Raw genomic sequence first — 18,091 nt, forward strand, 5'->3', positions numbered from 1 at the left:
TGTTTAGGGCACGGATGGCTTGGGGATAGAAGCTCCTCTTGAGTCTCTCTGTCCTTGCCCGGAAGATGCGGAACCTTCTACCAGATTGTAGAAGTTGGAACAGTTTGTTGCCAGGATGGGACGGGTCCTTCAGTATCTGCGCTGCTCTAGTCCGGCATCTCCTGGTGTAGGTGTCCTGAAGCGGGGGGAGAGCAATCCTGCAGCAGCGTTCTGCTGTACGGATCACTCTCTGGAGAGCTTTTTGGTCCTTCACACAGCTGTTCCCAAACCACGATGTCATGTTCTGTGTGAGGATGCTCTCCACAGCGCCTGTATAGAAAATCCTGAGGATCTTTGGAGAGACCCTGAACTTCCTCAGTTGTCGTAGGTGATACAGGCGCTGCCTAGCCTTTTTGGTCTGGGCCTGAATGTGGGCAGCCCATGTCAGGTCTGAGGAGATGTGAACACCAAGATACTTGAAGGACTGCACCCTCTCCACTGGAGCTCCATTGATGATAATGGGCTGATGATAATATATCCAGAATATTCAGTGGTAGCAATACCAAATTTGTTTCAGCAGAAAGTCTGAGGCAGCTTCAGCCAAATGTTGAATCAAATTCATTCTGCTGGAGTTGTATTGTGTCATGGTCTGTGGGAGCAGACTGTGTGAAGTGTGAATTTGGAGTTCTATTTGCATGGTCTCTTATATATGAACACAACTTTACACCCCATACGTATTGGACTAATATGCCATATTGTTTGATTTGATACCTATGGGTATTATAATGCTATTTAAAGAAATTCAACCTTGTATATCACCTGTTTCTCTCCCCAATCCTGTGGATTCACACATAGGAAGAGTCTGTCTACAAACCATAGTAAAGGTAATAAGAATCTTTGTGCTTTGTTCCAGAGAGAATCTCTGTTTGTTCCATACGTGATTTCTTATTGGAAGTCCTTTGTCAGTGACATTACTTGGAAAAGAGTATGGACAATTCCTAATAAGCATCTTGTACCCAATAAAGTAAAAGAAGTTTCATTCAAAATACTTCATAAATATTATCCTGCTAATCATTATATGACAAAGTTCAAAAGGGACATAAATCTGAACTGTGGATTTTGTGGAAGTCAACCTGAGACTGTGCAGCACCTCTTCTGGATCTGTTCACATGCTAGAACGTCTTGGAAAGACTTCAGTAAATTCATTACTGGACAGCTCTACAAGGACTTTACTCTGAAATTGGAAAATGTTGTATTTTGTTTCTTTTGATGGCAAAAAAGATGTATACTTTATAATAAACTTGTTAGTTACCTTAGCTAAATTTTATTTCCACAAATGCAAATACATTAGCCAAAAGCCTAATTTTAAACACTACTATAATGATACTCTGTCTTACATGAAATTGATTAGTATTAGTGGATCACACAGGAGGTGATCAGGGAAGTAAAAACATGTGAGGAAACAGCCAACGAGATGAACATATTGATGCCACAGGGAAGTCTAAACTAAGCACATAGAATATGGAAACAAGACTTTCAAAATAAACAGGAAACATGACAGGACGCAGACATGACACAACTTGACAACATGAACCACACAGACATGAAACAAGACAGATTAGACACACTAACCAACAAGGGAGACTTAACAGAGGTGATGACACAAAGGAATCTAAATAATCAAAAGAATATAACTAGATGGACTTAACCATAAACAATGAATAACAATATACAAGGAAACTCAGATCCAAACTAATAACAGCCACAACAAGAACTTAACATACCTTCAATATACCTAAGAAAAGAAATAGAAGAATAAACTCGAAGTGCTGGGTCAGAGAACCAGCTACTGACATAGTGGTAACTCATTGAAGTGTTATTGAGTATTCATAACCAGCCACTTTGTGGATACAGTGAGTAAAAGCATTGGGTGAACTGTTGTATGTCCTGTTGCTCCTTCTCTTGAAGCAACTGCTGATTTTGGAGCAGTGTTTCATTAAGAGTTATTTGGAGCATTTTGTATTTTTCCTCCATGTCTTCAAGCTTGCATACCATTTCTTCCTCTTTTATGTCCTGCTGTTCTTTCTCGTGAACAAACTCTTTATTTCTCTGCAGTGTTTTATCGAGCCTTATTTGCAGCACACTGCCTTTTCCCTCCATGTCTTTAAGCTTGGAGTCCATTTCTTTCTGTTTTGTGTCATGCTGCTTGTTCTCTTGAAGAAACTGTTGATTTTTGTGCAGTGTTTTATTATGCTTTACATGCAGCGCTCTGTATTTTTCCTCCATGCCTTGGAGTTTGCACTGCATGTCTCTCAGGTCTGTGTCCTGCTGTTCTTTCTCTTGAAGGGTCTATTTTTTCCAGAGCTTCATCAAGCTTTACTTTGAGCTCCTGATTCACTTTGACCATTTTTTCCTGTTTTATCACACGCGCACGCACACGCACGCACGCACGCGCGCGCACACACACACACGCCTTTTAAAAAGAAGTGATCGCTCTGTTGTTTATTTAAAAAGTTATTTACAAAAAAATCTAAACTTCAGAAAATACTGAATAACTCAAAAATGATTTATCCCAGGATTAAAACATTTGCAACAAGTGTTACAGAAAATGTTCATCAGCATAAAAGTAAGTAATAATACTTGGTGATTTCTCCACAGAAAGGTGCATATTTATTGGGTTTATTATAATGATTTTCACATATTTTGCATGAGAAAGAGAAATGCAAAAAAAAATAAATCTAATTTTCTGTCTTCTTATTCAAATAGAGGTACATTATTAATCTCTGTACCACTTAAAGATTTTTGTGAGAAGCAGTGATGCCATTTCCCTTTGTCAAACATCATAGAGCTGGAACTACTGATGCCAGTTAAGGAGTCCAGGTGACTTTTATAGGCTTGAAACGCCATACATCAGGCTGACCCATGTGTAGCAGGTCTTTGTAGGGGGAAGCGCTCCACTGGAAGGGTGGCACTTGGTCCCAGGTTGGACCACTCACTGCCACCATGCCGTACTCTCGAAACATCTCGTAGGAGGTCAGCTGCAAAGAATCACACACAATGGCTCAAACTTAGTGGACATCTCTTTTAAACTCATTTTTACTTACGGCAAACCAAAAAAAAAATCTTCAGGGTGCATGATGGGTAAAAGGGTTAGGGCAAAGGGAGATGTGAAAATGAAAACCTTCATGTCTGTTCCTCCGTGTGGTCTCTGCTTTAAGGCGCCAAATGGATATGTTCCATTAGCTGGGTTCAGGTCTGACCGCGCTGAGATCGCATTCTCTCCGTTCTCAGGTGGATCACAGCCGTCACACTTTGAGAGTGGATCTTCCTTAAAGTTATTATACCTGAGGAGGAACAGTGTATCTCATGAATTAAGAGACCTTTTTCTCCCTAACTACAACATCTATCAGAGATTGTTTGTTTTGGGAATACAAATCTGCTACACACAGACCGTACCTCATCAGGCGGACCATCGAGTCCACATCTGTAACATCTGTCTGGTTTCTCTGGAAAATCTGAGCCCGAGGATTCTGGTCCAGAGAGAACCACGGGCCAAACTTCTCAACCAACTCATTGCAGCCACTCTTATTAAATATTTCCACATAGTACCTTCAGAAAGAATTTGGAAGTATGGACAAAAGAAAAGACACATGCATAATCTAAAGTACAGATTAACATTTACCTTAATGTTTGCACACCAAATACTTACGGTATGTTGTAACTAGCCCAGTATCCTTTCTTCAGCAGTTCCTGAGTTTTATCAGCGTAAATGGCGAGTCCTCTGCAGCATTGGAAAAAATAAAATGCTTGTTTTAAGGTCAGATCTGATAGGGTTATATATTGTCAATAGAAACACTGAATAAATGATCTATTTTGATCCAAGTTCGGGTGCTGTGACTTACGGAATCTGCTCCAGCACGACAAAGAGCCCTTCTGTGATGTCAGTCTTCCCTGGAGTGAAGAGGTTGTAGTTGACAATCATCCACTGGTTGTTGTAACTGCAAAGCAAAGTTAAAAGTGGCCTTCTTTTCACTAATACGCACAACACGGACAAAACAAAATGTTACATAATCTGGTCTTCAGTGAGGATTATCAACACAAGCTAAAAAGCAGAACAGTCTGGAGCCTTGTCAGCAGATCAAACAGTTTCTATTTGATGATTAAAACTAACTCACGTTCCACTGTTGTACTTCGTGAAGATTTCTGCCCAGTCCTTGCCAGTAGCAGCGAGCCGATTTGCAACAATGTTTCTCAGCCACTCCATGACTGTTCCAGTGGGCTGAACATATTTCCAGAGAGCAGGGTTGCTGTTGCCAATGGTGGTTTCCAAAGTAACCTACAGACAGAAAAAGAAAGAAAAAAAATAAAAGCAGTAAGATAATCTCAGCTTTCCCTTTAAAAAAAAAAAAAAAAATCATATTCTGTTATATAATGTCAAGTATAAAGAGATCTTACCAAGCCGCTGCTTAGGATGTAAAAGTCATCCCCAGAGAAGATGGATCCAGGGTAGGATGAGAATGCCTGAGTTCTTCCAGGAAGAACATAGTTGTCTGAAAAACATGAGAGCACGTGCTGAAGTCACACTATCAACTAGTCCCTAAAATAATTACATCAAAAATGGTGCTAGGGTACTTTTGGGGTTTTAAACGTGCATTAAAGAATTCAAAAGTCAAGCATTTAAGGACATATCTAATTGTTTTGCCATTATATAAAAAAATTGGGACCATTGTTTTTGTATTGTAAATCTGAAAAGTAGAGTGAGCAGGTATCTAGAAACAGCAACAGCTAAACTGGAAAAATCAATGTCCAAATCATCTAACCTTTGCCTCTCTAACTTTGTTGTCACTCAACCTGATCTGTCCCTCTGATGTGCTCATTTCTAATCTCGTCTCTCCTGATCAATCCCAATGAATCTCATCACCAATCAGGAGGCACACTTGCGTCAATTAATTACCTAGAGGAGAAACTTTAAAGGCAAAAATGTATTTCTTCATTATGCGCAGCATGGCCTGGTAGGTGTTCCAGGTGTCATGTGACACCAGCAGTTCCTTATTGTTAGGCAGAAGCTTAATCAGTGCAGAGCAGGAGCCAGAGCCAATGGGTCGGGTTTGACTGGATTTATTCAGAGCCGATTCCAGGTCCTCAAGGTCTCCGCCCATTTGGAAAAGTCTGTTTGGGCAACAGCAAGTGAAAGTTTAAAATCTCAGCAAAAGAGGGTAAAACATGTTTGAATGATTCAGAAAAGGAGATAACTACTTACAGGAAGCCAAATGGGTTGAGAGAGAATGACCCTATTGGCAAAGACAGCTGATCATTGTAGCTGTCCTCCAAACCTTTGAGCTGCAGCAATGTCAGACGCACCTGATGAAGAAACAGATAGCACAAAGTCTGATTTCTGGCCTTTAAAAAAGCTTGTCATGTAAGGGATTTTTTTCAGTCCTGCTCATTGTACCTGGTACCAGTAGGGTGAGTTTGGATTATTCTCTATTTGGTCCTGAATCCACTGCATGTTGGTTATGATGAAAGACTTAAGGCGCTCGCAGTAGGCAGATTCATACATCAAGGGTTCGCAGTAACCCATTAGAGTGTTCATCCAGTGTTTATAGATCAGCTAAAAAACACCAGCATACCTAGTCATTAGAATAATTAAACCAAAAATATTTTAACGTCTGACCAAATGAGGGTTAGACTGACCGGAGACGTTGCTGCAGCCTCAACTGCACCTGCAGCGTAAGCCTGGATGCTGTCGTTGTACCGACTGCTGCTAGTCACCTCCAAGAAAGACCAGCTGAAAGAGGGAGCATAAAAATGTAAAACGATCTCCAGAAGAAAAAAAAAATAGATTTATGAAGTTTACAGCACTGTGCAAAAACCTTGAGCCACCCCCCATTTGTTTACATTTTGCTAGGAAAATAGGTGGTGCAGTGCTCTACTGAATTATGTGCAAGCAAGGTTATGAATACAAGTCAAAAGCAAAGTCTGTGTAAATCTAATCAGACTGAAAGTCAAGTTTTGGTATGACCATCTTAATTTGCCAGCACAGTCTGAACTTTCTTAAACTAACTTTCGTGTAATTTCTTTAAGTAGGTTCAGGAATAGTTCTCCAGGCTTAATACTATTAATACTTCAATACTGAGTGTTTTTCTATCCAGGTATGACTTTATGGCATTGGCAGTGTGTTTGGGATCATTGTCAAGCTGAAAAATGAAGCAGCTGTCAATCACATGCTTTTCAGATACTATTATACGGTGGATTAAAATGTGAATGCACTGTTCTACATACAGAGCTATTTTGTTATATTTTGTAACTTTGTAAGAGATTGCATTTATATGTATTATTACTATTATCATTATTATTCATGTTATTGTTATTTAATCTATTATATTATTTCATTTAGTTGATTACTGTTCTTACTGTCTTGGAGCAACTGTGACCACTCTGGGATTAATAAAATATTCTGATTCCGATTGATCAATTTTAACAAGATCTCCAGCACCACTGGCTAAAACGCAGCTCCAAAAAAAAAAACGACAGGGCGTCCACCATGTTTTACAGAAGGATGTAGATACTGGTTCTACCTCTTGCCTGACCTCCTCCATACATGGTGCTATTTGAACCAGAAGTTTCAAAATTAAATTTATCACTCCATCAGACCTGTTGTCACTGATCTTCAGTCCACTTCTTGTGTAATCTGGGGACCTCAGTGGCTCACCCTTTTCTTTACAGAGAAGACAGATTTCTTTATGACCTGCCAGTTTCCTCACTTTTCATATAGTTTCCACAGGCCACACACTATGGATGCTGTATTATCTTTTCTATTTTTTTTGTTTTTGCAACTAAAGAAATGGGTGCAAAGGATGTGTTCTTGTAACAGGCTGCTAGTAACAAAGTGCCTAAAGATACAAAATATTATCTCCCCTCCCAAACAGAACAAACAAAAACCCAGCCAATGTCCAAAGAAAAACTTTTAAAGACCTCCAGAAGATTTCTCAGTGTGTCATGTGTGCCACTTCTGCTAATTTGGGTTCCTCAAAACAAAACCACAAGGATTAAATGTTGCTCAACAAGTCAACATTTACGAAAAAACAAGGAAAACAATTTAGACCATTGACACTGCCGAACACCATTCTGTTACAGCTTCATAGGGGATGATTGTTTACGTTCTTTATGAACTCAAATATTTTAATATGTATAATTTCTCATTTTTTCTTAAATTCTTGAACTAGTCTGAGAGAATCTGGATCGGTTTGGCTGTAAAACTAGTAAAACACTGTGTGTGGAACTGCAAATTATACACTAAACAAGTGGTGGGGAACTCCAGGCCTCAAGGGCCGTGTCCTGCAGGTTTTAGACGTGTCCTTTAGCCAACACCGATGATTTAAATGGCTAAATGACCTACTCAACATGTCTTGAGGTTTTCCAGAGGCCTGGTAATGCACTAATCATTTGCTTCAGGCGTGCTGACCCAAGGTGATATCTAAAACATGCAGGACACCGGACCTTGAGCTCTTCACCCTTGCATTAAACGATTAACCGAATAATTGAAACAATATCAGGAGTCAACGCTGCAACACGCTTTTCTTACTTTCTGTAAGAAACTGCAGCACTGACCCAGCTTGACCATTCACCAACGACCTATTTCAAGCACAAACCGCACAGACAAACCGAGCCTTTAGAGGCAAATAGTTTACATTTTAGACCAAGAACAGCCTCTAAACACTCACCCTGACGTTTCAATATCATCAGTGAAATTCGCCCAAGCCACAAAATCCTCCTGATATCCCTCTATGACAGACAGCTGTCCGGTTTGCTTGTCGATCACAGCCGTTCGTATTTCTGCTCGAACGGCCGTAAACATACAAAACAAAAGCAAAAACATCTTTAAAAGATCTAAAACCTCTGCAAAACTTCTAACACGGTCAGCTCCGTTCCGCCTGCACGCCATGTTTACATGAACAAATCATGTGACTTCGATGGGCCAAGTCACCTGACTACCGCCGGGACTTTCAAAATAAAAGACGCCGCCCGACATCCCGCATCATAAGTTCATCAGTAGTTCAGTCACTGTCACAAACGAGACATGAGACAAAAAGTAACATGTACGCAGCTTTTATACATATATAAAAACCAGTCGTCAGGTACATCAGATCTCTTGGACATTTCATTCTGTACAAAATACTAGTTAATCCATAGAAAACTGGACCTGCTTTTAAATTCATTATAAACTTCTGCAGATATTCGGGTCCATGTTTTATTCAGTCCATTTTACACAGAGCGTTGGGGTCAGGATTTGTGTGGAGGCTGCAGATGTCAGTCTTCCACACCACCTTCAGTTTCCATTGTCTCCAAAATTCCTTCCATAACTTCCGCTTTTCGCTGCTTTTTGGCAGTGACTGAGGAGGAATAAAACGAAACAAAAAAAAAATGAATAAATGGCAAACCTACTTTTTATTTAATTGTGTCCTGTTAACAAGGATTTGGTGGATTTACCATGAAAATGTTCAGCTGTTTTTCGCCTCAATGCCTCCACAGTTTCCTCTGCGTCAGCCCACTCCAGCACAAGACGTCTCCCGTACAGATGGGTGCTGTGGCATAGCGCCGCAAACGCTTTCTACATAGAAAGAGAGGAACACAACTGCTAATCAGTGTGACAGCCAAAATCCCTCTAAAATAAATATTGCCACACTTTACTAATTTGAGTCACTTGAGCTAAGACTGATGCTTAAAAATGTTGGCTGGATCTCCTTTTTAACAATATGCTACAAGATCAGTTTTAAGGCCAATAATTGGTAATGAAAACCAGAAATTAGTTAAATACATGCTTATCCCTGAATGTTGGTGAAAATGGTTGAAAGCACGGTATGTGCTAATATTCAGATGGCTGCTCTTCTCAAAACACTCGTTCGATTACTTCTTTTGATTAAATTTGTTCAAACTGTGATCATCAAATTAGATTTTTGAAATTGAAATTATATTATCTCTCTTGGATATGTCAGCTTCCGGCTTGAAATTGTTTCTAAACTTCCTATTAGCAGAAAATCTGTAACACAAAAATCTATTTTAATATTTTTAAAGCACATTAAAATATCCCACCTTGAGTATTTTAAAAAAAGTTCTTTATATGCTGTTGAAAGTACTGTATGTCACAGACCTTGGATCATTTCCTCTATTGTTGCCCTTCAATGTTAAATAATAAAATACATTTGGCGATGGAGACACCCACAGACCGACATGTAGCCAAATGATGAGGCCTACAAATCTACATGCTATAATATTCTGAGTAGCTGATGAAATGTATATTTTCTTCGTTTCATGAATCACTCACAAACCTTAGCATCTTGTTTGGTGAGGAAATCAACAAAGCCAAAACCTCGATGACTTCCTGAACCAGCCGCTTTCTTTGGAAGACGGACAGTCTTTAGCTCCCCAAATGTACTGAGAAGATGAAATACAAGGAGGAAATGTGAGTATTAATTTAGCTCTTCCAACAGCGTAAATAATAATAAAAAACGATAGCTGTGTACGTGTTACCAGAAAAGCTCCCTGATTTCCCTGACAGATGCTTGGAAAGGAACATTGCGCACAAGGATCTTGGATCCCGTCTGCTTCTTGTCAGCTTGTTTCTTCTTCCGTGTCACCACAGCTGTCCTGCACATGGGAAAAAAAATGAATGAGTGGTGACAAGACGAGCGATGTCTTCATGCTACCACAAATTCTAACCATAAACATGTCAGCTGAAATGTTTAGGAGCATATTCTTGTAAGTAAATAGACATAAGTGGGGAAAAAGAAAACCTTTCTGATTCACATCTGACCTTGTGGCTCTCTCTGAAACCTTCAGCTCTAACTGGTGATCATCCACCTTACAGTGCTGAAGGAGGGTTTAAGGAGAGAGAAGACATTAGCCAAAAACCTGCTTGTGGAGAAAAGCTGCGAGAGTGTTGCTGAGGAGGTGTGGATGGTACCTGTAGCTGCCTCAGGGCCTTCTGAGCTGCTTCTGCCGTCTGATACTGGACAAAACCGTAACCCATTGACAACAGTTTGCCTAGAAGACAGAACAATAAGCATGAGAACAGTGATTACGCAGAGAAAAGCAGATGTTTAGCACAATATTAACAGCGTGCTTGTCTGTGATTAAACTTCAGATGGTTCTGAAGTCTCGTCCTCCCAGATCTGGACGAGGGCATCACTGAGCTCCTGGAAAGTCCAAGGTGCAACCTGTCATCTTCAGATGGACTGAAAAGTGTCCCAGAGGTTTTCTATTGGATTTAATTCAGGCAAGCATGGGGGCCATCAATGATATCAATTCCTTCATTCTCTAGGAACTGCCTGCATACTATTGCCACATGAGGTTGGTCATTATCGTGCACCAGGAGGAACCCAGGACCCCCTGCACCGGTGTAGGGTCTGACAGCAGGTCCAAGCATTTCATAATGTTACCTATGGCAGTGATCTGTGCCTCCCTCCATGGATCTGCCTCACCAGACCATCACTGACCCATCAACAAAGTGGTTATGCTGAACAATCTTACAGCAGCATAACTTACCACTGAGTCTACAAAAATACTTTTCTTAACCAAAACATAATTTGTGGTTGAATAGTGAGCACTCCATTTGTATTATCAGTTAATAAGCACATGCCGGCACTTGTTCTGAAAGGAAATATTTGAAACCCTTCTCGGTACCTGTTTTATCTTTTTTCTTGGATATCGTGCAGGATTTGACTTTGCCACATTTGCAGAATGTCTGAAATGAACAAATAAAAACCATGACCATCAGCCAGTGATTAAACAGTTAATAATAATAGTATTTATTAATGTACCCACCTCCAATAGTTTCTCCTCTGTCGTGTTGAAATTAAGATTCTTAATGAAAAGCGTAGAACCTGGAAGAGCTTCCTCCTCCTCCTCTTCATCATCTTCTTCCTCATTTTCTATCTTCTTCTCCTCTTTCTCGGCTGCCTTCTTCTCTAATACTTAGTTAAACAGAGCAATGGTGGATTCTGATTATACATATCATACCCTTCAAGTCTGGAAAATACTGCTCTCTCTTAAAGAGACTGCCCGGCTGTGTTTTGAGAGAGTTTACCTGGTTCTGGTTTGGCTACAAACACCCCGACAGGCGCCCACTCCAAATACAGCGGGACATGATGGAACTGGATTAGGAATGAATTTGATCCAATAAGAAGTCTTCAGTATCCAGCAGTCAAAACATACTATATGCAGGTGAAAGGTTGCACACACCTTACTGTAAGCCATTCTTGTGAAGGCTCGTTTTGCTTCAGTCGACTCCAGAAACTCAACGATTGCAGTGAGTCCTGAAGGTGGCAGCAGCACACGGCCCAAAGAACCATAAGGTGAGAAGAGCTCCTCAAGCTCTGACGCCTGCACTCCAGCTGGAAGGTTCTTCACCAGGATCACTGTGTTGCTCCTTGCTGCTGCCGCCTGTAGACGAAGGGACGCAAGCCGTGGACTTTTCATTCAAATTTTCATTCACGCATTTGGATCAAGAGCACTGAGAAGTACATCAAGCATACCTGACTGAAGGAATCCAGGCTGACACTGTTATCCAGCAGAAACTGCCGCGTCTCCTGGACAATTTGTGTTTCCCCCAAAGCCATCCTCACTGCAACACTTCCCTTTGACTCCTGCAGGGGAGAGCAAGGACCATAGATACATGCAATAAATAAATAAAGAGGAAATGAAAAACACAAGTCTGTAAAAAGAGGATTTTTTTTTTGGATTGAGATGATGTTATTACTGTGCCATTAGCCTAAAGCATTTGAAAATGTGGTTACCAAACTATAACAGTCATAATAAACCAAATTGGTTTCAGCGAGAAACTGACCTGAGCAGTGGGCTATTGCTGCGGTATAGACTGTGTGGGACAAATCCATAATATCAAAAAGAAAATCCTATTATCACCAACACTAGGTCAGTATGCTATACATTACACAGAGCAGGTTGTTGGGACTTTTTCAAATCCTTATGAAATCTCTATGGAATAATAAACTAATCATAAACAAATCAGTTAACCAGGTATATGTCAGAGAGCTGGAATTACTTCTGTTTTTCACGTATTTGGTATCCAGTCAAACATTTTTCAAAGTTCTAGTCAATTAACAGATATTTATAAATAACCATACAGTCAATTCTGGAGGTAAAAAGTGGTCTGTCTAAATGGTTTGGATGTACTCTTACCTACCCAACAGGTAGTTCAATCTAACAGCTACTAAAAAAAAGTGAGACCCTTTGCTCAACCGAGTGGTCTTGTCTGTGTCTTGTCTGTGAAATCTACTGCCAGCTAGCTTTTCCTGCAGGGGTGGGGTTACAAGGGTCTTTAATTCTCCATGTACATTGAACTTCTGCAGGACTCAAAGTTTGATGGAATAATATTCAAGAGGTTAACCTTTTCTCTAAGAGAAAATATTTCAAATCTCTGTAAAACTGTTTATCTTAGGTTCAGCAACTGAATTTCAAGACTCTGGCTTCTGTTCCTTTAAAGAAAGATGGATTTTCTGACTCTTGCTACCTCCTTATAGAGAATGGATAACAATGATGACACAGCTGGCTGCCTGTGAGACTAATAAAAATTCATGAACACATTCTTAAATGGGACCCATTTATTAGGTGCCCGTCTGCAGTTTAAATAACTTTTACCAAGTTAATGTAATATAAGGTTGAAAGAGGCATTTAATAATTAGTTGTGCTGAACTCCCTTTTCCCTTATATATTATTATTATTTCTTCTCTTGTATTATATTTTTATAATTTGTTAAAAATTGTAATAAATTGTTCAAGTAAAAAAAAAAAAGGAGGAGGAAAAGAGGCAGACAGGAGCGTAAATGCAGGTGAACTAGATGTAAAGTCACTCACGTGGTCCAGGACTTGGCTTTTGGTGGTGTTGTATTTTTCAGCAATAGCATCTGCCACTGCACTTGTACCCAGAAACAAGGTGTTCCAGTTGTGTGAACTAGAAAGAAACCGAGAATTCAAGTGTAAGCTTAAAAAAATATCAGCATGAAAAACAGAGAAACAGACGGTCACTTTGATCCCGATTACCTGGAACTTAAAGCTTTAGTTTTAGCATCTTTTTGCCGTTTGTAAGATGAGGAGCCAGGACCGCCAGCATCAGAGTCACTCTTTTCTTTCTTCACAGTGGAGGGAAGCAGGTGAAGCATCCTGCCCTAGAGGTGTAAGAAAGTTTTCAAACAGCTGAATTTAATGAACTGCACTTTGAATCCAGCCATGAGGTGTAGAGTGATGAAGAAGTTCTGACAAAAACACCTGAAAAATGTGTCCGTCCAGCTGAGCGAGCGCTGTCACGGCGTTCTCTGGTATCATGTAGGTTACAAAGGCAAACCCTTTAGGTCTCTTGGTTAGCGTGTCAATTGGGAACAGCACATCAGATAAAGGACCTGCAGAGATTTTATAACCATGAAACACTTGGGACAAGAGCGCATTTCTTTCTACAGACGTGTAATCAATGTAACTCACCGTGTTTGCTAAACAGATCTTTGATGTCCTCCTCTGTGCAGGTGTAAGGAAGGTTTCTGATGAAGAGTCGGCCCGACTCTGAAACATCTTCCTCCTCCTCGTCCTCCTTGAGCTTCCTGCTAAAGTTTCTGTCAGTTTCTTTCTCTTTTCCATCTCTTATGTTCTTTCCCGCTAAAGCATCCACGCGAAACACTTCAATGTAACGCCCTCCTGAAAACACAAGGACAAAGTCTAGGCTTCATCAGCTAGTAGAGAATGAGAAATACATCTATAAATGTCTTTGTTTCCCCAACTGAATGGTGGCTTCAAATGTTTTCGCTCATATTTTGTGCAGAGTTTTTACACCCTGTAACATCTCATTCATAGTAACACAGCCAAATACTATGAACAGAAATAAGTCCTAATAATTTCACCTATATAATCCTTGTTTTTCTTCAAGGCCTTTTCCACCTCTTCCTCAGAGTGCAAGTCCACGTATACGTAACCTAAAAAACAACAGCACACTGTTAAGATGCATCTGCCTGTATACAGTTCATACAGACCTGTAGTGCTGTGAAAAAGTAATTACCCTCATCCTGAATTATTGTTTTTGCATATTTGTCACACTCGAGATCATCAAAATATGTAAAATTTTGCAGAAAGACAAGCAAACACACAAAAGTGGGAAAAGGTTATTCAAACCTACCTGAATGTCCCCCAAACCCAATAACCGTTTGTGCCACCATTGGCAGCAAGAACTGCAATTAGCCATTTGTGATATCTGACACAAGTCTCTCATATCACTCAAACTCAGTCACACTTTTTTTTGAGCCATTTAGAGGTAGACCAGTGTGTTTTGGATCATTGTCCTGCTGCATAACCCAAGTCCACTGGAGCTTCAGGGCATGAACTGTTGGCCAGAAGTTCTCCCTTAGGATTTTCAGAGTGGAGAATTCATGGCTCTATCAACTACAGCAGGTTGTCCTGAAGCAGCAAAGACGCTCTAGACCATCACACTACCACCACCGTGTTTGATCATTGGTATGATGTTCTCTTTATAGAATGCTGTGTTAGTTTTATGTTAGATGTAACGAGACTCAAACCTTCCACAAAGTTCAGCTTTTGTGTTGTCACAGAATATGTTCCCAAAGGTCTTGGGGATCATCAAGAAATATTTTGGCAGATGTCAGACGAGCCTTTGGGTTCTTTTTGGTCAGCAGTGGTTTTCTCCTTGGACTCTACTATGTATGCCATTTTCTTAGTGTTGAATCATGAACTTTGACCTTAACTGAGACAAGTCAGGCCTGCAGTTCTGTAGATGTTGTTCTAGGCTCTTTTGTGACCTCCTGGATGACCAATCAATGTGCTCTTGGAAGTCATTTAGGAAGGCCGGCCACTCCCAGGAAGTTTCTCACTGTTGCATGTTTTCTCCATTTGAGGATAATGGCTCTCACTGGGTTTCACTGGAGTCCCACAGTATTAGAAATGGCTTGGTAACTTGCAGACTGATTGATGTCTGTGTTTTTTAATCTCTTTCTTTAGATTCAGTAATCAGGTCTGTGTGTGACTGCTATCAGCTTTTTAAAAAAAGGTGAATAATTCATGGTTTAAGAAGGGGAGAATAAAAATTTCACTTAGGACCAGGAAGGTTTGTATGGGCTCTTTCCCTTAAAAAAAATTAAATCATTATTTAAAAACGGCATTTTGTATTTATTTGGATTCTCTTTCGCTAATATTAAAATGAATTTGATGATTTGAAACATGCAAATGTGACAAATATACAAAAAAAAAAAAAAAAAAGAAATCATGAAGTGGGCAATTATATTTTCTCAAGCCACTGAATACAGCATATGTGGGTGACTGCTGCAAAATGAGAAACTTTAAATACTTTTACTATCACACCTGTTCTATTTCCGCTTTCGTTCTTCCCAATCCGGACTGCTGCAGGCTTCAGTGGAGTCATAAATTCTCTAATTTGTTTCTAGTGGTGTTACAGGAAACAATGTTAGCGTCACAGATTCAGAGTGATACAGTGAACATTTCAGTGCCGACACTGAGAAGTTTCTTGTTCGCTCACCTCTTTAACATTGAACGGGACTCCTCTCAGCTTCACTGTGAACTCTGTTGTTGCCTCCGTCTGTAGTAAATACACAGGGGTTGGTGTGAATCACTACAAACTAGTAACAATGACAGAATGTAAAAATTTAAAACAGCTTCTGATAGAGGAGTCACCTCCTGCTTGGCAGGTTTCTTCACTTTACTCTGGTCCTTTTCCTCAGAGGTCACTGAAGACTTGACCTTTGAGATGTTTTCCCTGTCTCCACTCTCGTAGTCACTGTCTGTGTGCTGTAAAGGACCATCATCATCCTCTTCTTCCTCCTCCTCCGTGTCTGCTGTTTGTGCCACCTTTGACCGCAGGTAGTCCATATCTGATAAGCCAGACTTCAGTGCTTCTTTAGTGGCATCTGGAATCAACAGCATAGCAAACAATTAACAATAATTCACTGAACCTGGATGAATATTTTCTAATATAGTTTAATCTGATTTTCTGTGTGTACTTTAGAACAATATTTCTCTGATATAAATTTCAGTATTTGATGTTGATGTAACCCCAAAATTAAAACACAACCACTACCAACCTTCATCCTCACTCTCATCATTTTCTTCTTCCTCATCCTCTTTGTCTTCTTCTGACTGGTCTGAGTCAAAGTTGAGGTAATCATCTGACGCAGGTTTCTTCTTGCTTTGAGTCGTCTTCTTCTTCTTGTCGGGATCGGGTGCTTCCTGTGCAGTGTCGTTTGCCCAGGTCGGAGCTTGGCTTCGATTCTGATGCACTGACAGAAACTCCTTGAATTCTGCTTCCTCTTCCAGCTGAAATGAGATATGAGCCGATGTCCAAATATTAAGTGTTACATCATACAAAAACTGATGAGTTAGGCAAAAATTTTTAAAAAAAATTGTACTCTCACAGGCCACTTCATTGGGTACACCTGTTCAACTGCTAATTTACCCACATATCTAATCAGCAAATCAGTGAGGCACTGGTCAGTGTACTGGTAATCTTAACCATAACCTGCTGAACGTCAGACTGAGCATCTTAATAAAGAGGAACGGTGATTTAAGTGATTTTGAACATGACATGGCTGTTGGTGCCAGATGGGCAGGTCTGAGCATTTTTCCCAAAGCTTGCACCCATCTCCCGACCAACATCTCAATTTAAGAGCAGATAAATTTTAAAGTTTATAATTTACTTACATCTCCCAGAATACTGCTGGATTCCTTTTTCTGCTTCTTCTTCTAAAATTCAAACACACACACACACACACACACACAATTGTATTAAAAACACAAATTCTATGAAATCATACTTATATTATTCTCTGGTAAGGCAGCAAAAAATTATGATATACAGAGGGAAGAATGAATTATAAAGATATATGGTAAGTTTTATATACAAGTACGACCTCTGTAATTACAGAGTGTCAGTTTACAAATACTGTTATTTCCCGTCCACAGGTGTTTCCTACCTTTTTGCCATCAGTGTCGGCCGGAGCAGAGGGTTTGCCCTGCCCTGAGCTCTGAGTGTGTTTACTCCAGGCTCTTGCCTTACTGGGGTCTCCAAACGCTTTACACATCTCCACCTAGAATAAAGGACAGGTAAACCATCAAGCATGCGCGTGTTCCCTCTCGAGGCACAGACTGTGTGCGGCTGAGGCCATACCGTCACTCTGGATGTGTCCACGAAGCTCTTATTGAAATGCTTCAGGGCCTTGTTTGCATCCTCCTCGGATTTAAAACCCACAAAGCCGAACTTACGGAACTTGCCGTCTTTGGTAAATTTTAGCGAGCAGTCTGTCAAAGTGCCAAAGGCAGCAAACATCGACCTGAATCTGTCCTCCTTCATCTGCACAGAGAACAGTGAAATTTAGCTGGGCTCAAATTAAAGGCTGCTCTCGCTTTGTGTTCACATGCGAGCGGGCTGTTTACTTACCCCATTAGGGAGGTTTTTAACGATAAGTCTCGACATCACGAAAGAAGGTGTAATTCCACTGTTAACGCGTAAAACGGCTTTATATAACTTGTCAACAAAAACAGCGTGGACAAGAACCTCTAGCTCGCCATCTTGAGTGGGAGGGGCTTCTTCTTCTTCGGCCGATAGTAACCGTATCAGTGAATAAACGCCACCCTGTGGTCGGGAATGGTTACTGCGTATATAATCAAACAATATTTAACTGGGTGTTCTAATAATCATATCAAAAACACATTAAAAAAAACTGATGTTATATATGATATGAAAACATGTAACTATAACAGCTGTTCAAGTATTACTAAAATATGACAAGTTAACATCTGGAAAACGAATTAATTGTGACTGAAAGGTGTGGCGCTGGCTTTCTTGAAGTGTACACTGCAGGTCTTCATGTGTTTTCTGTTGTTGTTGCTTTTGCAAAACCTTTCATTGATACTACTATGCATCGCTGAGCATTGTTTTTCCATTTTTTTCTTTTCGGCTTCCAGTTCAGTTATTTGGTACTTTATTTCATTATAAAATTCTTGGAGTTTTTGATTTTTCCTCTGGAGAATAAGTTTTTCTTCTTTCTGTTGTATGTCCTGTTGCTCCTTCTCTTGAAGCAACTCTT

General features: G+C 40.1%; 2 protein-coding genes across 4 annotated transcripts; both read right to left on the bottom strand.

Moving 5' to 3' along the window:
• Positions 1-2,466: 2,466 nt before the first annotated feature.
• plbd2 (phospholipase B domain containing 2) lies at positions 2,467-7,955 on the bottom strand. Its single transcript, XM_086314219.1, has 12 exons — positions 7,704-7,955; positions 5,674-5,767; positions 5,432-5,590; positions 5,240-5,340; positions 4,934-5,148; positions 4,435-4,529; positions 4,155-4,315; positions 3,882-3,977; positions 3,689-3,760; positions 3,436-3,588; positions 3,161-3,323; positions 2,467-3,017 (listed from the first exon to the last, which is right to left on the bottom strand). The coding sequence occupies exons 1-12, from the start codon at positions 7,922-7,924 to the stop codon at positions 2,847-2,849; spliced, it is 1,701 nt and encodes a 566-aa protein (XP_086170345.1). The 5' UTR covers positions 7,925-7,955; the 3' UTR covers positions 2,467-2,846.
• A 135-nt stretch (positions 7,956-8,090) lies between these two features.
• Positions 8,091-17,576, bottom strand: rbm19 (RNA binding motif protein 19). Of its 3 annotated transcripts, none has more exons than XM_086314216.1 (24): positions 17,443-17,576; positions 17,173-17,355; positions 16,979-17,092; positions 16,707-16,745; positions 16,091-16,322; positions 15,684-15,916; positions 15,529-15,588; positions 15,354-15,432; positions 13,886-13,957; positions 13,473-13,682; positions 13,263-13,393; positions 13,038-13,162; positions 12,852-12,948; positions 11,514-11,624; positions 11,221-11,421; positions 11,066-11,132; positions 10,804-10,952; positions 10,663-10,723; positions 9,944-10,023; positions 9,794-9,849; positions 9,511-9,627; positions 9,309-9,414; positions 8,470-8,590; positions 8,091-8,372 (listed from the first exon to the last, which is right to left on the bottom strand). In XM_086314216.1, exons 1-24 carry the CDS (start codon positions 17,476-17,478, stop codon positions 8,290-8,292), a joined length of 2,763 nt encoding a protein of 920 aa, XP_086170342.1. In that variant the 5' UTR covers positions 17,479-17,576; the 3' UTR covers positions 8,091-8,289. The 3 variants fall into 3 exon arrangements, with proteins under 3 accessions (XP_086170342.1, XP_086170344.1, XP_086170341.1); XM_086314218.1 differs by having other exon boundaries at positions 11,072-11,132; positions 16,707-16,748; XM_086314215.1 differs by having other exon boundaries at positions 16,707-16,748.
• Between the last annotated feature and the right edge of the window lie 515 nt (positions 17,577-18,091).

The sequence above is a fragment of the Aulonocara sp. 'chitande type north' Nkhata Bay genome, linkage group LG12 (assembly GCF_057382095.1).
Source record: "Aulonocara sp. 'chitande type north' Nkhata Bay isolate Kocher_YH1m ecotype deep benthic linkage group LG12, A_spYH_male_GT1.1, whole genome shotgun sequence".
Lineage (NCBI taxonomy): Eukaryota > Metazoa > Chordata > Actinopteri > Cichliformes > Cichlidae > Aulonocara > Aulonocara sp. 'chitande type north' Nkhata Bay.

Excerpts from the sequence above, each read along its gene's own strand:
- rbm19 (XM_086314215.1), bottom strand. The coding sequence starts at position 17,478 with ATGTCGAGACTTATCGTTAAAAACCTCCCTAATGGG. Across the intron at positions 15,589-15,683 it reads AGAAACCTGCCAAGCAGGAG|ACGGAGGCAACAACAGAGTT; the intron begins GTGACTCCTCTA and ends TATTTACTACAG. Across the intron at positions 15,433-15,528 it reads TCCCGTTCAATGTTAAAGAG|AAACAAATTAGAGAATTTAT; the intron begins GTGAGCGAACAA and ends TAACACCACTAG.
- plbd2 (XM_086314219.1), bottom strand. The coding sequence starts at position 7,924 with ATGGCGTGCAGGCGGAACGGAGCTGACCGTGTTAGAAGTTTTGCAGAG. Across the intron at positions 5,149-5,239 it reads CTCAACCCATTTGGCTTCCT|ACTTTTCCAAATGGGCGGAG; the intron begins GTAAGTAGTTAT and ends TTGCCCAAACAG. Across the intron at positions 3,589-3,688 it reads TGGGCTAGTTACAACATACC|GTACTATGTGGAAATATTTA; the intron begins GTAAGTATTTGG and ends TTCTTTCTGAAG.